The 24,697-nt window shown below is 39.1% G+C and overlaps 1 protein-coding gene and 1 long non-coding RNA gene across 4 annotated transcripts in view; one reads left to right on the forward strand and one right to left on the reverse strand.

Moving 5' to 3' along the window:
- The first annotated feature begins 396 nt into the window (after window positions 1-396).
- The window catches only part of KCTD16 (potassium channel tetramerization domain containing 16), a 259,237-nt gene continuing 234,936 nt past the window's right edge, over window positions 397-24,697 (forward strand). The window contains exons 1-2 of the mRNA XM_042938322.1: window positions 397-502; window positions 872-2,050. Coding sequence (XP_042794256.1) covers window positions 1,219-2,050 — 832 coding nt within the window. The 5' untranslated portion in view covers window positions 397-502; window positions 872-1,218. The remainder of the gene's footprint in view (window positions 503-871; window positions 2,051-24,697) is intronic.
- The window catches only part of LOC122219724, a 44,703-nt gene continuing 35,730 nt past the window's right edge, over window positions 15,725-24,697 (reverse strand). The window contains exons 6-7 of one of the 3 annotated variants that reach the window (XR_006202534.1): window positions 16,778-16,972; window positions 15,725-16,063 (exon numbers count right to left, since the gene is read on the reverse strand). This is a non-coding gene — a long non-coding RNA (uncharacterized LOC122219724). Of the gene's footprint in view, window positions 16,064-16,308; window positions 16,357-16,777; window positions 16,973-24,697 lie in introns of all 3 variants that reach the window. The other 2 variants (XR_006202531.1, XR_006202530.1) reach the window with 2 other exon arrangements.

Consider the following 24,697-nt stretch of genomic DNA (forward strand, 5'->3'; position numbering starts at 1 on the left):
TGCCCTTGCCTGGCAGGTGGGGTGGCTACCTGGGACCCCAGCAAGGCATATCTCTCTTTCTGTTTCTGGGCTTTCTGAAAGGCTTCTAAGTCCCAGTACCTTTTGCAACTCTTCTTTTGTTTTAAGGATTCTTTCTAAAGGTTCTCCCCCACCTTCCCCCCCCCCCCTCCCCACTGGAGAAGCTTTGTCTGGATATTTTTCTCTGCCTCGCTTCTTCAACCCAACCACCTCTCATCACGCTTTAACTTTTTTGTGACTTGTTTCAACTTGGGATTGGGAGTGAATACATACCTATATACATACATACAGATATACATTTATATAAATATTTATATATATATATAAAAATATTATTTTCTAAGAGCACATCTCTCCTGCACTTTTCATTGATACCTCTATCCTTTACCTCTTCGGGATTTGACAAGCTCCAGATGGTGGCTGTGGATTCTGACTGCTTTGCAAATGGGTATTTCTTCACAGGAGCTGGGTTTTCAGCACTAAGGTAAGTTCTGAGACTTCTTGCTTTTCCTGATCAGCAGGGAGGAAAAATCCCCTTTTAGAAGTTGAAAATCTTGTATCCCTTTTTAAGGCAGAAATACAAATAGAAAGATTTTTAATGATGATTGCTGGGGACAGAGGCATATGAATAAACATGTAGACACAAAATAGCTTGTGAGAAGCCATGATTTAGTTGAATGGCTGAAATCAGTAGTTCCAGGGCTGCTTATGTCAAATAATCTCTCCCTCACTCCCTCCCTTCCTCCCTCCCTTATTCCCTCCCTCCCTCTCCCTCCCTCTCCTCTCTCCAGCGGTGTCTCTTTTTCTGACTCATGCTGGGTTTGAGGAAATAATTTTCTCTCTTTTCCTTCAGACGGACCTCTGAGTAACTGGGGACTTGGCCTGCCTTGCCTACTGAGCTTGGGGCAGATGCTCCACATCTGAGCTTGGGGCAGATCGGATGGAGATGAGTTGATTATATTCTATGAAGTAATAGCTCACCACCAGCCAGGGTTTAAACTACTTTTGCAGCATCACTTCACCTGTGGACTCTTCTAAATTTTGCTTGCTTGGGGAAAAAACTGGGGTAAGAGAGAAGGTCATTTTTAAGAAGTTAACATCCTTCTCCCTCTTTGACAAGTTGATGCAAAGGATAAGGCTGTGACTCCATTGGATTGCGCCTTCAAATCAAAATAGGAGAAGCAAAAGAAGACAGGGACAATGGCTTTGAGTGGAAACTGTAGTCGTTATTATCCTCGAGAACAAGGGGCTGCAGTTCCCAACTCCTTCCCTGAGGTCGTGGAGCTGAATGTTGGCGGTCAAGTTTATTTCACCCGCCATTCCACATTAATAAGCATCCCTCATTCCTTCCTGTGGAAAATGTTTTCCCCAAAGAGAGACACGGCTAACGATCTAGCCAAGGACTCCAAAGGAAGGTTTTTCATTGACAGAGACGGATTCTTGTTCCGTTATATTCTGGACTATCTCAGGGACAGGCAGGTGGTCCTGCCTGATCACTTTCCAGAAAGGGGAAGACTGAAAAGGGAAGCTGAGTATTTCCAGCTCCCAGACTTGGTCAAACTCCTGACCCCTGATGAGATCAAGCAAAGCCCGGACGAATTCTGCCATAGTGACTTTGAAGATGCCTCCCAAGGAAGCGACACGAGAATCTGCCCTCCTTCCTCAGTGCTCCCTACAGACCGCAAGTGGGGCTTCATTACTGTGGGCTACAGGGGGTCCTGCACCATGGGCAGAGAGGGGCAGGCAGATGCCAAGTTTCGTAGAGTTCCTCGGATTTTGGTTTGTGGAAGGATTTCTTTGGCAAAAGAAGTCTTTGGAGAAACTTTGAATGAGAGCAGAGACCCTGACCGAGCCCCAGAAAGATACACCTCCAGATTTTATCTCAAATTCAAGCATCTGGAAAGGGCTTTTGATATGTTGTCAGAGTGTGGATTCCACATGGTGGCCTGTAACTCCTCAGTGACAGCATCTTTTGTCAACCAATATACAGATGACAAGATCTGGTCAAGCTACACTGAGTATGTCTTCTACCGTAAGTACAAAGGGTTCTTTCTATTTTTCATCTGTATCAATTCTCTCTACAGATGTTTGTTGTTTGCACGTTCAGTCAGTGTCTAAGGAATACTCTGGGTTTTGTTTGTCTGTTTTTGTTTTTAAACTCCTGAGGTATAGCTAGAATACTAGAGGCTATAATTTGGGTCTCATGTCTATCTAAGCAATTCTCATCTGTTTTATCAATGACATCACAGAATATTCAGAGGCCTCAGAAATCACAAGATGCAAATGATACTGGTTTAGGTGATATGGGGAATGAAAGCAGACATGTATGTCTGTTTGCCAGATATCAAGTTGTGAGGATAAGATGATGGTTAGAACTTGGCTGTTGGTCCACAGGAGACTGGCAGACTCAGAGTGAATGTGGTGGTGCTGTCCATTCTTTTATCGGAACTTTGGGATCTGTAAAGCCAGTTGCTGGAGACTTGCTTTCCTTTAGGGGCTTTGAAAACACAAATGGATTTAATACCAAATGATGTGGTCTTGCTTAGATAGATGGCAGTATAGGCTGATAAAAAGACCCCCTATCTGCCCCACCAAGTCTGAAACTTGCTTTTATAGGCTTTACAAATCTATCTGATTCTTTAGCATTTTGTACTGAGACTTGAGTTGCACTGCAGACTTCATTGTACTGAACTTTGTCTAAGATCCGTCTAAAAGGAACTAGATCTTTGAGAATTGTCAATCACAAGCAAGTATCTCCAGACAGCTGAGATGATAGAATTACTGACATCAAAGGAAATGGGAGGGGGTAAAAGGAATGGAAGCAGTTGTTCTGAAGCATTTTAAATAAGCACTTAGAGGTCAGTCCATTTGCTTAAATGATGACATAAGGTACAGATTGCTTTGTTTTATGAAATGGCATTGTTCTAAATAAACTTTAAGCCTTGATCTCTGGAGGGTGAACAGTAAATCAGTCTGTAAAGTTTAGTGCTTGATTTAACAGTTGATTTTTAACAAGGCCTGGGGGTTGGGTGAAGAGAATTCCATAAGAAATGTTTCCACTTTAAAATTCAGTTTCCTCTTATTTTAAGGTAAATCCATAAATTTGGGGGATTAAAATGTCTATTTCTTTTTTAAACATAAAAGTATGACTGAATGTCCTGGACTGATTTTTGCCTACAGTTGTGTTTATTCATGTGGAGATGGTTCTGGGAACCCTGGTTAAAGAGGCTAGTGGCAAGCTGAGTTGTTCTGTGCTGGGTTATGGCACATTTGATTTTTAGAAGTGAGGACACACGGATTGTGTGGAAAGGACAGCCTGTGGAGAAAAATGAAATCAGCTATCAGTTCAAAAACATATTGATGTGTAATAACAAGCATTATTTGGTCCAACAAACCTATCAATGGCCTTTATCTATAATCTATATCTTCCTCTATGATGGAGCTTAGTCACCAGATACCACCCCATGGGTGTTGAGATAAGACTCTAGCTTTTTAGCCTTCTATAAAGGAATCTGACATTATCCGTAATTCTATAGAACAAATATCTCTTCCTAACTTTTTGGAAAAATGCATCGTAGAAAGAGTTCAAATCTAGGTTTGTGATATTTACTTTGTTCTCCAATTTCTAATATTTGAAAACAGCATCTTAGGAAGCTTTAGGCAAGTAAATGAAAACACACCCACCATAACCATCTCAAAAAAGACCACATTAGATTTCTATCACTTGCTCATCTAAACAAAACCCAGAAATGTATTTGCCTGCTAGCTCAGTGACATTTGGGTGTTCATCAAAGACTCATCCGTCTAACACTATGTCCTCTGTAAATTGCTCTGAACAGGTTCTGCTCTGCTGATCATATAATTGCTTCCTTCTTTGTTGGGTTTCTGAGAGGTTGCTGAGGAGCAGTTTGCTCTTCATCACTAATGGACAGGCTAGCACAAGCACAATGCAACTTCATATTGCACAGCGTATATATCATATATGATATACTTCCCTTTGTATGTAACATCCAGAGCTAAGTATTAACTCTTCCTCTGTCTTAGGACCAATAAAACTGACAGCTGGCTTTCTAGGGTGCATAACAGCTTCTGTGCAGACGCTTAACCATAATTATTTAATTAGAAGCTGCCAACTGTGCCTATATAAGCATTAATTCATCAAGCTGTTGTGCTTGGGTTAATGGGCTGAAACTATGGGAGGTGCTCTAAAGCAGGAAGTTGACTATGCAAAGATGCTCTTCATCCAGCATTAGCCCTGCCCAGCCCTGCCTAGTGCTGCTTAGCCCTGCCTAGCACTGCCCAGCACGTAGCTCTGGTGTGCCCTGTGTGAGCAGAGCACTTGGAACCACCACCTGAGAGACTGAAAGGGGCAGCATGTGTCCCCAGGAGCACCTCCACATCCTTAAAAAAACCCAAAAAAATCAATCAGCCAAACAGCAAACAAAAAAAGATGCTCTTTGAGAGAAACTCAACATGCTCCTGGGTTTTAAAAAAATTGTATTGTATACACAAACTCCTTAGATCCAAAGAATTAACTCCAAACAATCAGACACTTCTAATAACCCAGGGATAATACAAAGTCATTCTTCCTGGTTCCATAACACAATAAAAAGTGAACAGTGAGAAATGAATACATTACATATGTTGGCTGACAGTCATGGGGGAGAACCCTTTCTTTCCCTGTTTGCCCTATTTTCTTACAAGTTTTCCAAGGGGAAATTGAAAGACCAAAATCTCCCTGTCAATTATTAACAGGTTAGATTCTTGTCTTATTTAATCTTAATGTAGACCTAGAATTGATGGTCAACATCAGGTAGACTGAGTGTTCAGTTAATGGAGAACTATGAACAATTAAAGTCAATAGGTGTTTGTATGTGTTGAAGAGGGTGGTAAGAAATGTGTTTGTCTACATTGCTTACACACCAAAATATGATACGTGAGATGCTATGGATTATGATTCATTTATCCCCAACTAGGAAAGTATGATTGATGTAAGAGCACAGAAAAGAAATGTCTAGCTAGGATTCCCTCACAAAGCATTATAGATATGTCCTTTGTTTTAAAACAGTGATAAGGTAGCTTTCCTTCTCTCCCACCCCACTAGGTAAATAATTACCTCTCTTTTCTCTTCAAGCATTACATAGAAGGCAATAACACAGAGAATGCCTTTTTGACTCACCTGTAAATGTAATGGGAGCTCAGTAATTGGAAAAGAAAAGTCCTGATTTTGAACCAGAGATTCAGGAGCTCTTCACACCACTTAGAAATGAAATCACAGGTGCAGAAAAATAAATGAACCTTTTAGTTAGGCCATCTTCCAATGCCCAAGAGTCAGAAGATTGTTGTCGGTTGGAGAGAACTATAAACAATTTTTAAAATCCTACTCATGAGTGAGTTCCTTCAGATAAATGCCTGAAACACTCAAATTCAAAGGAATTTGCCTCTAATAAAACTGATAACATGACAAGTAGGGAGTTTAATTCATAGGATGCTACTTCAAAAACGTTCACTCTGAGGTCTGTGAATTATAGTAGAGACATCAACTCATCACCTTTTCAACAAATTGCTGCTTGTCAGTGTGTTTTAATCTTTCATCTCTTTACTTTTTTTCCTTAAATTTAAAGGGTCGTTTCCACAAAACTCTCTAAATGGCTTTACGTACTGTTAATCTTAAAAATGAAGCTGGCAGTTATTTTACCAGCAACAATGGGTTTATTCAGGAATAACAGAGAATTGCAATTCAGGACAAGCAAGCTATGGCAAAACCATAGGCAAACTCAAGAACAAAGAAGAAAAATTATCTTTTATAGAAGAGAGGGGTGGGGGTGGGCATTTGAGAAGGGCCGTTACAAACAAAAAACCCATTGGAGTAAACTAGGGGTTCTCAGTATAATGGCTTGTCATTGGCTAATTTGTGACAATCTCTTATTGGCTGGGGCTTTTGCCAGGGAGAGTAGAAAACGTTTCTTTCCTCTGCAGGATAGTAAAACAGTATGGACTTGCAAGGTCCATCTCTTCCTGTTGGGTCTGCAATTGATGACAAGTGTTTAGGTGTGAGAGCTTTCCATTCTGGGATCTGGATTCCACTTTAAATGAGCTTTCCTTTTGTAAAATTTTCACAGCACATAGAACTTTAGGGCTGTTGACTGAGACGGGGTATTGGAGAAAAGTCAATCAGAAAGTGATTACTCAGAATTCAACTGTATGACCTTGTATTGGGAAGACATATGTGGTTGTGGCCACCGTGAATAATTTACCCAACATTGACTTTGGAAAGCTTCAGTAAGAGGGTTTATTCTTAACAGGTAGCAATGCATCTATCCTGAAATTATTCTAGCTCTTTTTCTACTGGTTACTCAAAAGATACCAATGATAACTTTTGTTCTATTGCCCAGAGAGATATGATGTTGTCACGTTCAAAACGAAGTGACAGAGCAATGTAGTCAAAACTGTGAAGGATTGGTCTTTACTACCACCTACCTCTCCTCTTTCTGTGTTGTTTCACTGTCTTCTCCAGCTTAGATACTCTCTTTTGGTCCTGTTTTAGTCATTCCTGCTTTCAAGTTATTTCTCTCCATTGTCAGTAAAAATTCTCTTCTGCCATGTATTTAGAATACTTCTAGGGTAAGGTGTTACTTTTCTCAGGGGTTTTGGTACACAAGAAACCCTTTGATAGTTGTAGATCAGGTGACTTTGCATCTTGAAGAGAGTGCTCTTAAGGCATGAGGCTTTTTAATGTATAACTTAAAAATATAGCACAATTTAAATATAAGGCTTTATCATGAAGTCAAAGTTGACCCATGTGTGGGCAGATATGGAATGGTAATAGTGATGGCAAAGGGTAGGTGTATGGATGTAATTTTTAAAAATCTCTTTAAGGTGCTGTGCTCTGAGCATTGGTTTCAATATAACAGTGATATAAGCATGCTAGTAAAATATTTTCTTACACTATTTTCACTTTCATGCCAAACAAGATATGTCACTTGAGCCCAGCCCCTTGTGCAAATTCAGGTACCTTCTTCCTAGGTCTGTAGCATCACTGAATGAATTTGGCAGCAAAAGAAGTGTCGGTATGTGGGCAGAATGGGGAGGTCTCTGAGACTGCCCTTAAGTAGTGTCTCAACATGTTAAAAAATATGTATATATTATATGTATATTTATAAATATTATATTTATTTTATATATTTATATATAAATATAATATTTATAAATAGATAAATATTTATTATATATATTTATAAATATATATATATATATATATATATATATATATATATATATGTAAATGGAAAGAGAAGACCAAATATGTTCCTGACAGCCTAATGAGGTTAACATTGTATCAAAGAAATTAGAAATGGAAATAGCTGAGAATGTGCCATTTGGAACACCTCCAACATGAATAATGGAGAGAGTATGCATCCAATATACAGAAGAAAGTTCTTCAGAAATGGACACATGGACGCTCAGTTTCTGCATCATAACTATTGTTCTTGTTCTTTGTTCTTTGCTATGGCTTTCCTCAAATGCTGTATTTCTTGGCAAGTCAGTTAAAAAAACTTCACGCAGAAATTTTCAGATGCGTCCAAATGTAGACACCAAGTTCCAATAATTACAATTAACATTACAAGAGCAATCTTGTATTATAGATATTCATACCTACTTTCCCTTCTGTCTGCACTGCGTTATTTTGAAGTAAATTTCAGACATCAATCATTTCATTCATCCACAAATACAATACTGTATGTTTCTAAAATAAAATGAAAATAAAATATAACACAATACTGTTATCACAGATAAAATTAGTAATTCTTTAATATCATCTAATATCTAATTGATGTTAACACTTCTTTAATTCTGTTACAATATTTTTTAAAGTTGGCTTCTTGAGTCAAGATTCAGATAAGGTCTATTGTCTTTGCTACTTCTTTTTTCATTCAAAATTAAAAAAAAAACCTGTATTTAAACCATATGCAACAAAGTAGCAAAATGTATATATTAAATATTTTTTTTTTTTTTTGAGAGAGAGAGAGCGTGAGAGTGAGAAAGTGAGAGAGAGGGAGATAAAGAGAATCTTAAGCAGGCTCCAGCCCCACCGATGTGGGGCTTGATCTCATGACCTGAGATCATGACCTGAGCCAAAATTAAGAGTCAGAAGCTTAAATGACTAAGCCACCCAGGTACCCCTTAAATCTCTTTTAATCTCCCCTTCCTCCCTTCCTCCCTTCCTCCCTTCTTCCCTCCCTTCCTTCCTTCCTTCCTTCCTTCCTTTCTTCCTTCCTAGTTCCTTCTTCCCTCCCTCCTTTCCTTCCTTTCTGTTTGTTTGAAGAAAGCAAATTACTTGCCATGTTCAATATCCAGCATTCTGGTTTTACTTATACATCTATATGATCTTTGTGATTTCATTAAAACTTTTTTTTTTCTGAACCTTACATTTTCTGTGAATTCATTAGATCTGGACTCTAGATTCTAGTTTCTAGAGACTAGAATTCAGATTCAAATTCAGTATTTCCATCAAGAAATCTTAATAAATGATGGCAAGTCCATTTTTTAAATTATTGAAGTGTAATTAACATACAGTATTACATTAGTTTCAAGTTTACAAAGTAATGATTCAACAGTTTAATACATTACTCAGTGCTCATCATAATAAGTATACTCTTAATCCCCTTTATTTCACCCAAGGCAAGTCCATTTTTAATTTTTAATTTGCTTTAGAAGGCAGTAAAAGAAACCCTTATTTTTCTTTCTAGTAATTTAAGAACTATTTAATATTCCATTATTGTTTTTATCATTAAAATGGGCTAATATCATGGGTGCAATGAGCTTACTGAGATGTACAGTGGGTCCCATAGACTGGGAAGAGGAATCATTTTGGGTGAGAAAGTTCCTCTCCTGGCTATTCACATTTTATATTCCTGGATTCTTTCAACTGTATTGAACTCCACTTGAACTCATCATTTGTATTCCCCCAAACCTGTTCTCTTCTTGTGTTCCTTATCATAGTAATTGGCATCATTAGTTACTCATTCTCCCAGGGGAGAATGAAGCCTGGGTGGCATCCCTGACTCTTCCTTCTTCCCAGCATATGGCAAGTCCCATTGGTTCTTCTTCATCTCGCTCAAGTCCATCCATTTCTTTCTATCACCACCGATGCTACCCTGGTCCAGACCACCAGCACTGCTTTTTGTTGCTTCTTAAACCTGGGAGCTTCCGAGTGAGATGAAACACTGTTATGGGGCTGACATGGGGAGCCTGATATGGGGCTAGATCTCACACATCGTGATATCATGACCTTAGCAGAAATCAAGAGTCAGATGTTTACTCGACTGAGCCACCCAGGCTCCCCAAAATGAATAGATTTCTGCATCCATCTACCAAATCTTAAAAGTTTATAAAGAGGCCTTAATGGGATTCAGTGACATAAACCATCCAGATGGTCTCAACACCATATCACTACCTCAAGCCTGTGTCCTTGGAGCACCTTCTGGGAGCAGGGAAGGCCAGCAGAAAGCACATTCCAAGGACAGGGGAGGGGTGGAGGAGCTTCTAATTTGCCTGGGTCCAGCTCATGTGTCAACCAGTGGCTATGTCCCCTTGATCACCTCTCCCAACACTTTTCTAGACTACTACAAAGAAACTTAAATTTTCCTCCCTACCTCAAATTCAGTGTAATCCCCTTTGGATCTCTTCTCCCTGCTGCAAAAATGGTGAGATTTCTGAAATGTGAGTTTGACCATGTCATTCCTGCTTAAAGTTCTTCATTGCCTTACAACTGCTCTTATAAGTTAAATGCAAACTCCTTACCAGGAATCACATCTCTTTATGAAATGACCATTGTTTCCTTCCTCAGAATCTTCTGTTGCCATCCTGCCCTTTGCATTTTTAATATCAGCTATACTTGATTTCTTTAAGTTCCTGAATGCTGTTATATACTTGCTTGGTTTTGTATGTGATGTTCTCTATGCCTGGAATTCTGCCTCCATCTGCTTTGATGAACTACATCTTCAGGTCCCAATCTAGAGATTATCTTTTCTGGGAAGTCTTTCCTAGTCTATCGTATCTGGATTGGGGATCCCTTACCTTTGACCCGAGGACCTTATTCTCCTTTACTGTGGCACACATAATATTGTATTATAATTGATTATTTAATGGTGTCTTTAACATTACCTGTAAACTTTATGAAGATAGGAATTGTATCTGTCATGTTCGTCACAATACCTGGCACAGTATCTGGACTAAATGTAGGTCCTCCACAAATATTTTTCAGAAGAATGAGAAATAGATGCCCCCTACAGAGTTCTATTATGGTCCCTGATGCCACTGTTTGCATATACCATTACATTATCTCTTTACAGAACAACTAAAGAACAGCAATGGAGTGATGATACTTTAAATAATAACAACAGCATTTCCAAACTTCCTCTAAGTGCTTTGGGCACTCAGATAAGCACTTTACATACAAATTGGAAATCTTACCAAAAGATTTGCTCTTAGCACCTGCACCCACTGAGATGCTAGCTCAAAGGGACTGAGAAAAACACTTAGTAGCAGCAAAGGCTGTGGTCTCCTTTTAGTTGGTTCACCCAAGCAGGAGCAAATTGAAGGTGGGGTGTGGCCATGGTTTAAGGAACAACCTAGGAGGGACTCGAGATTCAAAAAAGTGCTTCAAAATAGAGAAAGTAGCTCCAGTAGGAAGAGAACTGTACCAGAATGCAAAGAATGTTATGAGACCAACAGGTTGTCTTCTTAATTCTCTTACCACTAAGGTATTCCATTTCCTCCTCCCTGCCTTCCTAGGCAGCAGAACATGGTAATTAAGGGCCTCGGTTTTGAGGTCCAGACTGCTCGAGGTTGAACCCCTAGCTATTGGGATCCCTGGCAAATTATTTTACTTCTGTGCTTCATTTTCCTCACCTGTAAAATGGAGGTAAAGACAGTTCCTGACTCATAGAATCGAATGGATTGCTATATATAAAGCGCTTATGACAGTGCCTGGCACCTGGTCAGTGCTGTGAAAGTGTTAGTAATTCCAGGATGGCTAGAAATACTGGACGGAGGAGACACAGTTGCTTTCTTTAAATAAACCACCTGATTCTTTCTGATACTCCCCTTGGACACTTTGCCCAGTATGTTGATTCTATGCATTTTGAAACAATCAAACAAACAGATCCACAAATATTTTTAAAAAGGAGATTCAAACTGTGCATTTTACTTGAATCTGAATATGTATAAAAGGAAATACCCCAAAAGCCTTCAAATTCTAGTAACTCTTTTCTTCCCCTGGCTATTCCATCATGGGAGTCATTAATAGTGCCTTTCCCTCCACTTTGTTTTCAACTTGTGGCTTTTCAGAACCTAGGCTGATATGAGGCAGAAATGAAATTTAAGAATACGACTTAAATTATATATTCAGTCACTGCAGAATTAGAATAACCTTTTATGAATCTCAACCTAGAGAATATTCTCCTTCATGGTGACAGAAAATGGTTATTGAGCATTCCACTGACAATAGGATCATTCAAATTGCTCCAAAAAAAGAAAACCAGACATTTCGCTCCACACTGAGTAGCTGAGCTGTGTGGCATTAAAAAGAAATCGGAGCATTAATGCAGGGCTGTAACCGTGTGACCTGCTCATGGGAAGAAATTGATACTTTCCACTTTCATTCATCAGTCACATTCCAAAGTAGAAAATTCATACCATTTTCCCACCCCAATTTATACTGATCTTTTATTCTGAGTGTATTTGATATAAAACGACTGTGAATTACTTCCATTGATGAAAATAGAAGGCAACCCATTATACACAACTTGATGGCTCACATAAGATGCCTTGGGTTTTGGGGCACCAGGGTGGCTCAGTCATTTAAGCGTCCATCTCTGGATTTCGGCTCAGGTCATGATCTCATGGTTCGTAGAATTGAGCCCCATATGGGGCTCTGTGCTGAGAGTATGGAACCTGCTTGGGATTCTCTCCCTCCCTCTCCCCTGCTCTCTTTCTCAAAAATAAATAAATAAATAAACTTAAAACAAAAATAGATGCCTTGAGGTTGTTGCATATTGTGTTTTAGACAATATTGTAGACTGTCCAGGTCAACAGTACTGGGCAGTGAAATAGAGAAAAGGGGAGGTGGGTTCTAGTAATGGTGACTTTCCTGTAAAGGGGATCCTGGAGCAGCAGAGACTTTCTAGGGACTGGGATAAGAGCAAGGGGTGTACAGATGTTAGAGTTGCAGAAGCATACAATCAAAACCACGGGGAGACTTGAGACCTGGGGAAGCGTTACAGTTCTGAAAACCCCCTAATCACAAGGAGAGCTGGCCTATGATACAAAGCACAACAAACACTGTTTGGGAATCATGGCTCATTGTCTTACAGCATAAGTATTCAGTTATGTCAGGTGGAAAAACTTTCCTGTGGGCATTGTGTTTGCAAATTTGCACTGGAATGAAAATGGAAAATAGGATTCAGTTCTCATTAATTTGCTTTGTAGCCAGTGAGGTGAAATATCTTTGTTTCTTTAAATAGAGGGGTACCTGTGTGGAGCCTTACAACTTGCTAAGCTGCAATGAAATAGAAAACTGTCAATTTTGATTTGTGTAAGAAAAGTATGCATTAGAAAATGAGCAGTTTTGCTTGGCTTTTCTGGATAGGATAACCCTGTGGCATGGAGCAGTAATGACTAATGATATAATGTGTGATACTTTCAACATTATAAAGGCCCATATTGAATGCTCAATAATGTAAAATATTTGTTTGAAAAGATCTGATGGCTTCACACTTACTAAGGGACTGTTTTATATCAAGTACTTTTGTTTTGGTAGGATTGTCCAGTTGAGATGGATAGAAAATATCATATCTGTAGGCAAAAAAAAAATTGATAACTTCATTCACAAAGTCCTCATGCTAATGATTTTCTAGTACTTTTCCACAATGTGCCAGGGAAGTGATTCACAACGTGCACAAGCCTCATTGATTGGAAACTGCCGGCCCTTCAAACCTTCTTTCGTCTGCATCCTTCCATACAGACAAGGCATATAGTGAACCATAATCTTTTTTTCTAACAGATCTTGACATCCATTCATCAGAAGGGTCTTCACTAATAGGCAGATTTAGATCTAGCTCCAAGTTACTTATATAAAATTCTGTTCTCTGTCTTCTGTCTATGTGAGTAAATGCCAAGCACTGTGACCTTGCTATGCCCTTTGCTTTTGTGTATGTTAGGGTCTTAGACATCTCTGCAATGATTGGCCCTTATAATTATTCCATAAATATTTATTGAACACCTACTATGCACCAGAGACTTCATGCAGTTCCAGGGATTCGCCTGTAAATAAGAAGCATATGGTCAATGCTTTCATAGAGCATATGGTTTAGGGAGAGAGTAGACTAGTAAATGGGCAATTTCGATCTAGTGTGATAGGGAAGTGTAGATTGATATGAAAATAGAGAAGGAGCTCCTAATCTGAACTTGGAGTGTCAGGAAATTAAACCAGGGCTTATTTTAATGCTTGAAGAGGAGAAAATGCTTAAATCTTTAATGCATTTGTTGACTTTAAGATACTAGCTGGCTGATGGAGTCATAAAAATTACATCCTAGGATGGCTTCACAGAACCTTAAGATCACCAGCAATCATTTCCGTTCTCATCAGAAAAGTCTCATTAGATTTTTTCCAGAGATCACTGTGTGAGTGATTTTAGTCAGTCCAGGAACCACTATCATAAAAACACTCTTCAATTCTCTTTTCCATTCAACCCTTTGTCTTACAAAAGTGTATGTGCAAAATCCAAAGCCAGATGATAGCCTCAGAGGACTAGCAATTGACTTTAAAGGTACTTTATAATTATGTCTACAGTGTCTTTTTGTAATGATAAATGCCATCATTATTATTTTAACTTTAACTCAGGATTGCTGACTTACTTTGTCAATCTCATGCATGGCTCAATTTCAGTAACTACCACAGTGTGAACACATAGGAGGTGATCATAAGCATTTGCTGAATTAATGAATAAATTCATAACACAACATTTTTAAATAAAGAAAATGTGAAGTATAAAGTGAATGAAATTTGCTTCCAGTTTAACTTGACATTTACTTTTAACCACAGGTGCATTCTATAAGACACTGTGAGTATGTGGTTGAAAAACTGTCAGCATTAAGATCTATCCAGATAAAAATCTTAGTTCTGTCACTTTCTAGCAGGGCATCTTTGGGCAAATGTCTTACCCTCTTAACACCTCAGAGCACTTATCTATAAAAGGGGAACAAGGAAACTTCTCTGTTGACAGTGTTGTGAGGATTAAGCCAGGGTCATACCATCTTATTAGCTTGGCTCCTCGGTAGCCATGTCCATCTCTAGGCTCTTTTAATTCATCTTACAAACAGATGTGTTTGGACCTAGAAGAAGAAACTGAGGGAATATGGATTCATTAGGACTGATCCTGCTCACTATCACAGAGAAAGTTAAGCTGCTACCCACTGGTTTCACATTGGACTATTACTACACACACTTCATGAACTTAAAGGAAGGAAAAACACATCCCATAACACACGCTCTTCTAGTTCCCTTAATATGCTCACCACTTCGCCCCCTCTGAAAACACTTGTCCAGGGGCACCTGGGTGGCTCGGCTGGTTAAGCATCTGACTCTGTATTTCAGCTCAGGTCATGATCTCATGGTCTGTGAGTTTGAGCTCCACATCTGGCTCCATGTGGAGCCTGCTTCTGATTCTTTCTCTCTCCCTCTGTCTCTGCCCCTCCCCTGCTCTTTCTCTCTCTCTCTCTCTCTCAAAATAAAAAAAAAACTTTAAAAGAAAAAACAAACAAACAAACAGTTGTCCATCCACAGAGCTCCATAACACTGACCTTTTGGCAGTTCTTCCTGCAGGCCAGTCTGTTTGCCACCTCAAGACACTACACTTGTGTTGCCTCCCTTCTAATCCTTGCCTTTCTGAGTCCTGCTCATCCTTCAGTCAGGCTTTAATGGGTTTTCCTTGGAGAGGCTTTCTGTTACCATCCCAGCTGAAGCAGAAGATATCATCATTCTCTATTCAGCACCGTGTTTCCAGCATAGCACTGTTCACATGTGTAGTTGTCTGCTTGATTTACTTACTTATTCTCTCTTTCTCTCTCTGTCTCACTTGACTGTAAGCTTCATGATAGCAGGAGCTCTCTTGTATCCTTAGCATCTAGCACAGTGTAGGGACTTAATACGTTGTATTTCCTCTATCCACTTTACCCCACCATGTAAAATTATAATAGTAGGGTTCCCTCTCATGGTGAAGGCAACTGATGATATAAATATAGTGCATGTGGTACATAAATAATCCATGACTAGTAGAGTAGAAGTGAATGAAGGTAAAAGAAGAAGGCAGCAAATGTAAACCCAGAGAGGTTGGATAACAGATGTAGACAAGATTGGAAACTTGCTTTGATGAGTTCTTTAGCCTCTCCAGCCCTCAGGTACTGCAGCTGTGTAATGGGAATAGTGGACTTCATTGTTTCATAGGACACTAAGTACTAAATAATGTGACACCTGTGAAGAAGCTATATAGCTTGAATGGATGTGTGCAATGAAGGCAGATTTTATCTTAGCTTGAGTGAACATCAGGAGAATATTTTAAGAAAAGGTAACTACACCCAAGAGAAGAGAGATTAAATCTGCTCATTTGGAAAAACTCTTAAGGCATTTAGATACGAATAGTCAAAATGTGCAAATGAGTTTTAATGGGACTTCAACAAATTAGTATTCTTATTGTATAAGGCTGAGTAGCATACAGTCAACATATGGGAGGTGGATATTCTGATCCCCACTTGTGTAATTATCATAGATTTATGGTATGAAGATTCCGGCCAAATGGACAAAAACAAATCCCCTTTGGAAGCCCCATAAACTGTCTTGCTGGATAGGAGCTTGAAGTGTATCTTTCATGCCAGGGAGAGTACCAACTTGATTTATAAAATCAGAGCATCCTTGGAAATGGGGGATCTTATGATTCCATGCTTCAGTTTCCTCTCTTTGAATCTCCAGGCTTGAAATGAAGTCCTAGGTAGAAGCCAACACACAGAATCTTTTAAAATGGTGTCATTTTGATTTAAGTGAGAACTGGTTGTAAGACACTCCTCTCCATTTCCCCTTTCTGCTTGTTTTCTTGGTGACCCTTGGGGAAGCACCAGGAAATCTAGGGCTCAGTGTAGCTTCTGGAAAAACCATAATCCAGACACCCTAAACAAATGGTAATTTTCATCTTTTGAAAAATTGTCTTTTTACATTTTTGGTCAGGTTCTTACCGTGTACTTTTTTAACTTCTTTCATTTTCATTTGACTTCTGTTTCATTCTGAGGACAAATGTAAATGAAGGATGAACTGAAGAAAGGCAATTATTAGAAAAGGTAAAGAGCAAAAATAAATTAATTTTGCCTTTATCTTTGATATGTCACAGAGGAAGTTACCGTAATTTTCTACTATAAATTTTTGTGTAACAACACAAGTGATGGGACTTATTGAAAGAAAGCCTGGAAAAGAGTTTTTACAACCAACTTTATATGCTTCCTACCCAGTAAGTTTGGAATTGTTTTCTATATTGTGAATAAAGCATAAGGTTAGCATATTATTCTATTATATCAATATAATGTATATTTTCTCCATTGAGCCTAAGGAGCTATGGTAAAATCTCTGGGTAAAATGGTGCTTTCTATCCTGACATGAAGAATTAATTGTAAACAAAAATTCTATTTTGAGGGTGTTTGGAAATAATACCTCACACCAGCCATATTCTTCTGTATAAAAACAGCAGGAAACTTTCTTTTTATCATAGCTATATTTTCATATTGTTTATAGTCTGTGATTTGCCTTGGTAATTTGCTTCCTTTTATAAGAAAACAAGTTTTCTTCCCAACAACCAGATGCAATGCAATCAAATAATTGTTATCTTAATTTGCTGCTAAAGTCCTCCTGAGGAGAAAGAAAGAAAGAAAGAAAATACAGGTATGCAGTGACGTATATTTGAATTCAGAGATGTTAACAATAATCATAGCTATCCTTGATTGAACTCTATATCAGGTTCACATCAAGTGCTTCTCATTTAATCCCCTAGAAAACCCTAAAAGTAAGAAACTGGGGCTCAGAGAGGTTCAGATTCCTCAAGGTCACTGTTAGTGGCTGCGTCAGAATTGCGGTATAGGAAAACCATGTAGTGTTAAGTTTCAGAGAAGTTCATTTGTTCATAACAAGAATAGGGTGGGGGTAGACTGATGGAGATCAAGGGTGGGTGGGGCACATGGGTGGCTCAGTCGGTTAAGGGTCTGACTTCCGCTCAGGTCAGGATCACAGGGTTCATGAGTTTGAGCCCCATGTTAGGCTCCGTGCTGACAGCTCAGAGCCTGGAGCCTACTTCAGATTCTGTGTCTCCCTCTCTCTCTGCCCCTCTCTTGCTTGAACTCTCTCTCTCAAAAATAAATAAACATTAAAGAAAAAAAAAAGGGGGTGGGTGATGAGGCTTAACATTAATTCCTCTACCTCTCAGACCCAAGTTGCTGCTGTGGGATGTAATAACTGGGACAAGCAGAATCAAATCCCCAGTTGCCCCAACCCCAGTTCTGGCACTCTTCACCATCATGCCATACCACAGAGGTACCAGATGGAAGTGCTATCTTTTTTGACTGGCCAAAAGTAGCTCTTCAAGGGAACCACCTCCCAAGATTGAGTGAGGAAGTCACATCCAGCCTCCAGGAGGAGGTGGGATGGCAGAAAGTGCTGGACAGGGATAATTGCCCTTTCTCTTTCCCTTTCAAATTTCAAGCCTTAGGAACACGACTTCCCCCATGATACTGCTTTAAAAAAATTAAACCAGATTGGGCTGAAATCTGCGAATCTGTCCTCAGTTACCCACACAGAACTTCTGGGACACAATCTCTTCTCCCAGAGACTCCTACACAGCATTATTTTTAAGAATTTGATTTCCTAGGACCACAAATATGAAGAGGCACAAGACTTCATAGTACAAAAAGATGTCAAAAACATTTGAAATGGAATAGGAAGAATTTATCCTTGTCTTCCTAAATACCTAAGCACACACACACAACAAAGTACATATACACATGTATAAAATCTTTAAGTGTAAAAAAACCCACAAAGGCATATTAGCAGTTTCTCATTCTAGAATCACTGTCAAACCTGAGATGAGTGAGGTAGTCATAAACAAGATTAATCCAGATGCCTTGACAGGCATTGTTGGTCCCCAGAGAAAAGGCACACTTGGACATGAGCCTATGACAAACTCAAAACTCTGTTTAAATCATATATACTGAGGGGCGCCTGGGTGGCTCAGTCGGTTAAGCGGCCGACTTTGGCTCAGGTCATGATCTCGCGGTCCGTGAGTTCGAGCCCCGCGTTGGGCTCTGTGCTGACAGCTCAGAGCCTGGAGCCTGTTTCAGATTCTGTGTCTCCCTCTCTCTGACCCTCCCCTGTTCATGCTCTGTCTCTCCCTGTCTCAAAAATAAATAAAAACATTAAAAAAAATTAAGTCATATATACTGCAGCTCACCTAGTTACTCATTTGGGGAAAGTTACTTAAGAATATAATTGTAGGGGCACCTGGGTGGCTCAGTCGGTTAAGTATTTGACTCTTGATCTCCACTTAGGTCATGATCTCGTGGTTGGTGGGATTGAGCCCCGCATCAGGCTCTGCACTAAGTGGGAAGCCTGCTTGGGATTCTCCCTCTTCCTCTCTCAAAATAAACATTTTAAAAAATAATATAATTGTGGTTAAGTATTTTATACTAATAAACTTTGTATTACCTTAGAAGCTTGGCCCTATGTATCAGCAAGGTTATAACCAAAAACTAAAAAGAAACATCAATTCTTGGTTTTAAAACCAATTGACCTTCCAAATCTTGATGAAAATCCTAGAACCCTAGAAATGGGGGCATATTAAACTTTGGTCTTCCCCATCTCTTATAGCTTTTGTTTTACTCCATTTAACTGTTTGCTCTTTTCTAACATTAATTACATATGCCACTGACTGAGTCCAAATCATACAGCAAAGACTGTGATAAGTGTTTGTACATATTACCATGTTCTCTCTTCAGAACAATCTTAGGGGGTAAGGATTAATTTTTTCCATGTTACAGATGACAAAACTCAGATGTAGGGAGATCCTTACCCAGGTTCGCAGCTAGTGGGTAATAAAATCAAGATTTAGACTCTGGTCAAGTCTGTCTGACTCTAAAGACTGTGAATGCTTTTTAATTGCTAAATTACCTTGGATTGTCCATATAGTACAGATCCTTCCTATAGAGTGAAATATAGAAATTAGTAATACAGAAAGTGATATCAAAATATTTTTTTAAAAGATGGTAGAAGAAACAGTATATTTGTATGCTGATAGGAAGAATTCAGTTTTTAGGGAAAAAGAGACAATATAGAAGAGAAAGGAGAGATAGCTGGAGTGAGATACTTGGGTAAGTAAAAAAGTAATGGGATTGAGGGCATAGAGTTGATCCCTTTGTTATGAACCTTGTCACTTCATCCAGAGTAATAGAGTGTATAAATATTAATAGATATAGTAATAATAAATGTCTACACACATACATGTACAAAAATAATATATATGTATTAATATATATTAATATAATATATGTTATATTATATATTACTACATATATTTATATAGTAAAAGAACATATAGGTACAGACATGGTTGATGTGCTTTGGTGGGAACTTACTGATGTTCCTTTGGGTCATTTCTATTTGTTCAGTAAAATAAGTAGCTTTAAGACTGAGGATGGGGAAGGAAGTATTTGAGGTTTGAAGAGAGAAAATACACTATAAAATAGTTAACCAGGACTCTGGGGAGTGAATGAACTAGAGGAATGTATTACTCACTGGAGCATTAAGGACTCACTTGAAGCAAGTGGCCATGAATTTAATTTTTTTTTTTAGTGCTTATTTATTTTTGAGAGAGAGAGCACACGCGAATGAGAGGGGCAGAGAGAGAAGGAGACACAGAATCCGAAGCAGGCTCCAGGCTCTGAGCTGTCAGCACAGAGCCCGATGTGGGGCTCCAACCCACGAACCATGAGATCATGACCTGAGCCAAAGTCAGACGCTAACCAACTGAGTCACTCAGGCGCTCTCCAAGTGGCCATGAATTTAAAGTGAAATCATTCAACATGGTTTTATATTTTTCTCCAACTGCATAGGTGCAGGTGGGGAGCAGGCCCAGATATGATCCTAACCATTGGATGTGAGGTTTTGCAAAATGGGGGCAAAAGAGTTGGAGATATAGGCAGGAGAGTTATTAAAACAATTGAATTATTAATAATAAAATTATTAATAATACAATAAGGTAAGATGTTCAATGAGGACATGATGGAGATAAAGGATAATGAAAAGGCGTAAGATCAAATGGGTTGATTCCCTGTGGGATCAAAAGGTTGTTGGGATCTACTATTGGAGAAAATGAGCTGGAAAACCAGGAGGAGATGGTGTGATGCATGAAATTGGGCTTACAGAGAGTCAGGCAATGATAAGGACTCAGTTCTGGCCATGACCATGAAAGCACGTGGCTGAGGGAGAGTGGAAGATGTGATTATTGTAAGAGAGCGGTTGGGAGTATTCAAAGATCATCTTGAAAGCAAAGAATAATGTTATTTCAATTTCATAACAGTCCTATTATCCTCACTGTAGGAAGAAAAATTGAGGCTTGGAGTTGGTTATTAAGTCCAAGATTCCAGTGCTAGGAGGCATTTGCATTGGGATTTGAATCTTGTGTGTAAGACTCATGTCTCTTACCCACTGTGCATGGTGGCTTAGGTATGGAATGTTCTCTGCCTCTATGCCATGGCTAAAGGGCCTGAAAATTTTCAAATACTTTGTGTCATTTGCCTACCAAATCTGTCATTCACCAACACGGATTTGTTAAGCACCTACTAAACACCAGTGTGCCCCACTGTTCCATATACAGTGCCACAAGGATGAAAGGAATTATATGAAATTGCAGTTGAAAATTCAGTTGCAGCTGTATTATCATCCATGCCAGTAAGAAAGTACTTGAATCATTATTTGACTATTTTATTGTATCTTGCCCTTATTAGCTTATAAAAAATGAGTAGAGAGTAGAAAATGAGAAGTGCTGATATTGGTGATATGAAGCATATATCTCATAAATTTAATATAATTGAGACAAAGGTGGAAATCTTTAGGCATACTGAAAGAGGCAAAGAGCCTCAAGTGGATATCATTGGATTTAAATCAGTTGAGTGAGTTTTCAGTTAGGAATGAAAAAAATCAAGTTAAAAGAAAAGGTATACAGTGTGAGAACTGTATTTCAAAGATACTGTCCTTGTTTGGGAATGTCTATCATGTAAGATGCCTATGTTTTGATTTGTGCAACAAGGTCTTTATACATGACTAAAGGGATATGTTATGTATGAATATATGGAACACTTATAATATAGAATGGATATAGGTATTGGGAAGAAAGTAGAAGAGGAAATATTCAATTCAGTGTGGAATGATCAAGGATGTCTTCCCTGAGGTGGCCCTTTTTTTTTCTTTTAATTTAATGTTCATTTTTGAGAGAGAGAGAGAGAGAGAGAGAGAAAGAGAGAGAGTAAGAGTGGGGTAGGGGCAGAGAGAGAGGGAGACACAGATTTTCAAGCAGGCTCCAGATGACAGATGACAACTTGGAGCCTGACTCAGGGTGGAACCCACAAGCTGTGAAATCATGACCTGAGCCAAAGTTGGATGCTTAACCTACTGAGCCACCCAGGTGGCCCTGAGGTGGCCTTTTTTTTTTTTAATGTTTACTTATTTATTTTGAGAAAGAGAGAGAGTGAACACGAGTAAATGAGGGACAGAGAGAAAGGGAGAGAAAGAATCCCAAGCAGGCTCTGAGCTGTCAGCATGCAGCCGGACATGGGGCTTGAACTCATGAACTATGAGATCAGGACCTGAGCCGAGACTAAGAATCACACACTTAACTGAATGAGCCACCCAGTGGGCTTTTTAAAAGCAAAGTCACAGGGGCACATGGGTGGCTCAGTCGGTTAAGTGTCTGACTCTTGATTTTGGCTCAGCTCATGATCTCATGTTTTGTGAGTTCGACCCTGCATCAGGCTCTGTGCTGATAGCATGGATCCAGTTTGGGATTCTGTTTCCCTCTCCCTCTGCTCCCCCCGCCCCCCACTTGCTCTCTATCTCTCTCTCAAAATAATAAAAATAAACTTAAAAAATTATTTAAAAAATAAGAGCAAAGTCATAAAGAATGAGGAGCTTATCAGGCCGATAATATAAAGAACAACGATATAGGCAGAAGGGCCAACAGATGCCAAGGCATGGAAATGAGGTTGAATATGGCTTGTTTTCTGAACCTCATAGTTGGAACTTAAGGGCAGGGAGCAGACAAAGTCTCTGTCTTGAGAGCTAAGATAGAGCAGATGGTGAAGGGCCTTATATGACATGCTAAACTACTGGACTTTATCATGGATGCTGGGGAGACTTGTAGGTACCAAGGAACCACAAAACATTTTTATCAGTGTCTTCTTTTTGTTTTTGTTGTTAATATAATGTTAGTTAAATTCACATCACTGTTGTTTGGTGCTTACAGAACACTTTGTGATATCTATGATCTGGGGTATACTTTTTTTGGACCATTGTCATACATTTCTTCCTTTCAGCTATTTGGCTTACTGAGTCTCTTCATTCATGTATTTAGATAAATATTTACTGAGCACCTACTCAGTACCAGTTATGTTCTAAGTAATGGATTCAGGATGAATATAGTTACTGCTCTCATGATGCTTATATTCTAGTGGGGATATAGATTGATAGGTAAATTCATATGCAAATTACATGTTATCCTAAATTGCTACTTCATACTAATATTGTTAATTTCTTTCCTGTGACTCCTCTTTCTTTCTATTCTGTAATCTTGTGATAGAGACCATGGTATGTATCCCTACAATGTAGGTTGGAGGAGCCAAATAGTATAGGCTTAAATCACTACGTATGAATACTGTCTATATAGGATGCGAATTAGGCTGAACTATGAAGTCGAAAAAGTCCCTCCCTATCCTCTGCTATACCTTCGTTGCTGTCTGGTATCAAGAGTGGTCCAGGGGCACCAGGGTGGCTCAGTGGGTTGGGCGTCTGACTTTGGCTCAGGTCATGATCTCACAGTGTGTGAGTTGGAGCCTCACATTGGGCTCGCTGCTGTCGGCCTGTCAACGCAGAGCCCGCTCTGGATCCTTTGTCCCCCTGTCTGCCCCTGCCCTGCTTGCACTCTCCGCAAAATTAATAAATATTAAAAAAAAAGAGTGGTCCAGAAATGGAAACACCACAAAGGAAGGACAAAGGTTTCCAATCATACCATTAATTCATCATTAAGAAGAGAGAACTAGTCTCAAGTTTTCAATGTTCTCTTTACGTGATGGTTTAGCAAAGGATAGACTATTATTCCCTTGAAAATTCAGTGGTCTATAAGATCACTAATTTTTTTAAATTCATGTTTCAAATTTCAGATAATCTCCTAATAATACTCAAATAACAACAATAGGGGCGCCTGTGTGGCTCAGTCGGTTAAGCATCCAACTCTTGATTTCAGCTCAGGTCATGATCTCACTGTTGCAGGTTCGAGCCCCACATTGAGCTCCGTGCTGTCAGTGTGGAGCTTGCTTGGGATTCTCTCTCTCCCTCTCTTTCTGCCCCTCCTCCACTTGCACATGCTCTCTCTATCTCAAAATAAATAAATATTAAAAAGAAACAAATAACAACAATACTATTTTAGAATTGTTGCTAGTGAAAACAATAGCAATAAATAGCTAATACATTCCGAGCGCTCACTTGCTAAATATATTATATCCACTATCTGAATACTCAAAATGTTGGGCTCAAAGTGTTTAGGCAGCTTGCCTCAGGTGGCACTACTAGTAAAAAAGCAGAGTTGGGTTTCACACCTGAGACATGGGTTTTTTTTCCTAGAACCTGGGCTCTCAGCCTCTGTGGTATGTGACCACGCTGCCAGAGGTCCAAGCTACCACGTGGTCTTTTTCCTTCTGGAAAATGAACATCTTTTGATGGAATCTAAAATAGATTCCTCCCTTAGATCTAAGGCAGATTTTGTCCCTATGGGAGATTCTGCCGTGTTTCAGGCAATAGAAACATAAAGCAAACCATGCATATAATTTAAAATTTTCTGGTAGCTACATGGAAAAAAAAAGTAAAAAGAAAGAAGTAAAATTAATTTGAATAAAATATTTTATCTAACCCAATATATAAAAAAATTATCATTTCACTATATTTCCACATATTTTTCATTCCCTCAGTTTTTGAATTTAAAATAATTAAAACCAAATAAAATTTAAAAATTGAGCTCTTCATTCACACTTGCCATCATTTAAATGCTCAGTAGCCACCTGTGGCTAATGGCTACTGTCTTAAGGAAATGAAGCTTTAGAGGGTTCCATTTTAACCTCAAGTTAGGAGCACCTCAGTAGCTCATTCCGTGAAACTTCCGACCCTCAGGTCATGATCTCAAGGCTAGTGAGTTCCAGGCCCAAGTTGGGCTGTGGGCTGACAGCTCAGAGTGGGGAGCCTGCTTCGGATTCTGTGTCTCCCTCTCTCTTTCTGCCCTTCCCCTGCTTACACTCTGTCTGTCTCTCTCTCAAAAGTAAATAA

This window comes from Panthera leo, chromosome A1, assembly GCF_018350215.1.
Source record: "Panthera leo isolate Ple1 chromosome A1, P.leo_Ple1_pat1.1, whole genome shotgun sequence".
NCBI lineage: Eukaryota > Metazoa > Chordata > Mammalia > Carnivora > Felidae > Panthera > Panthera leo.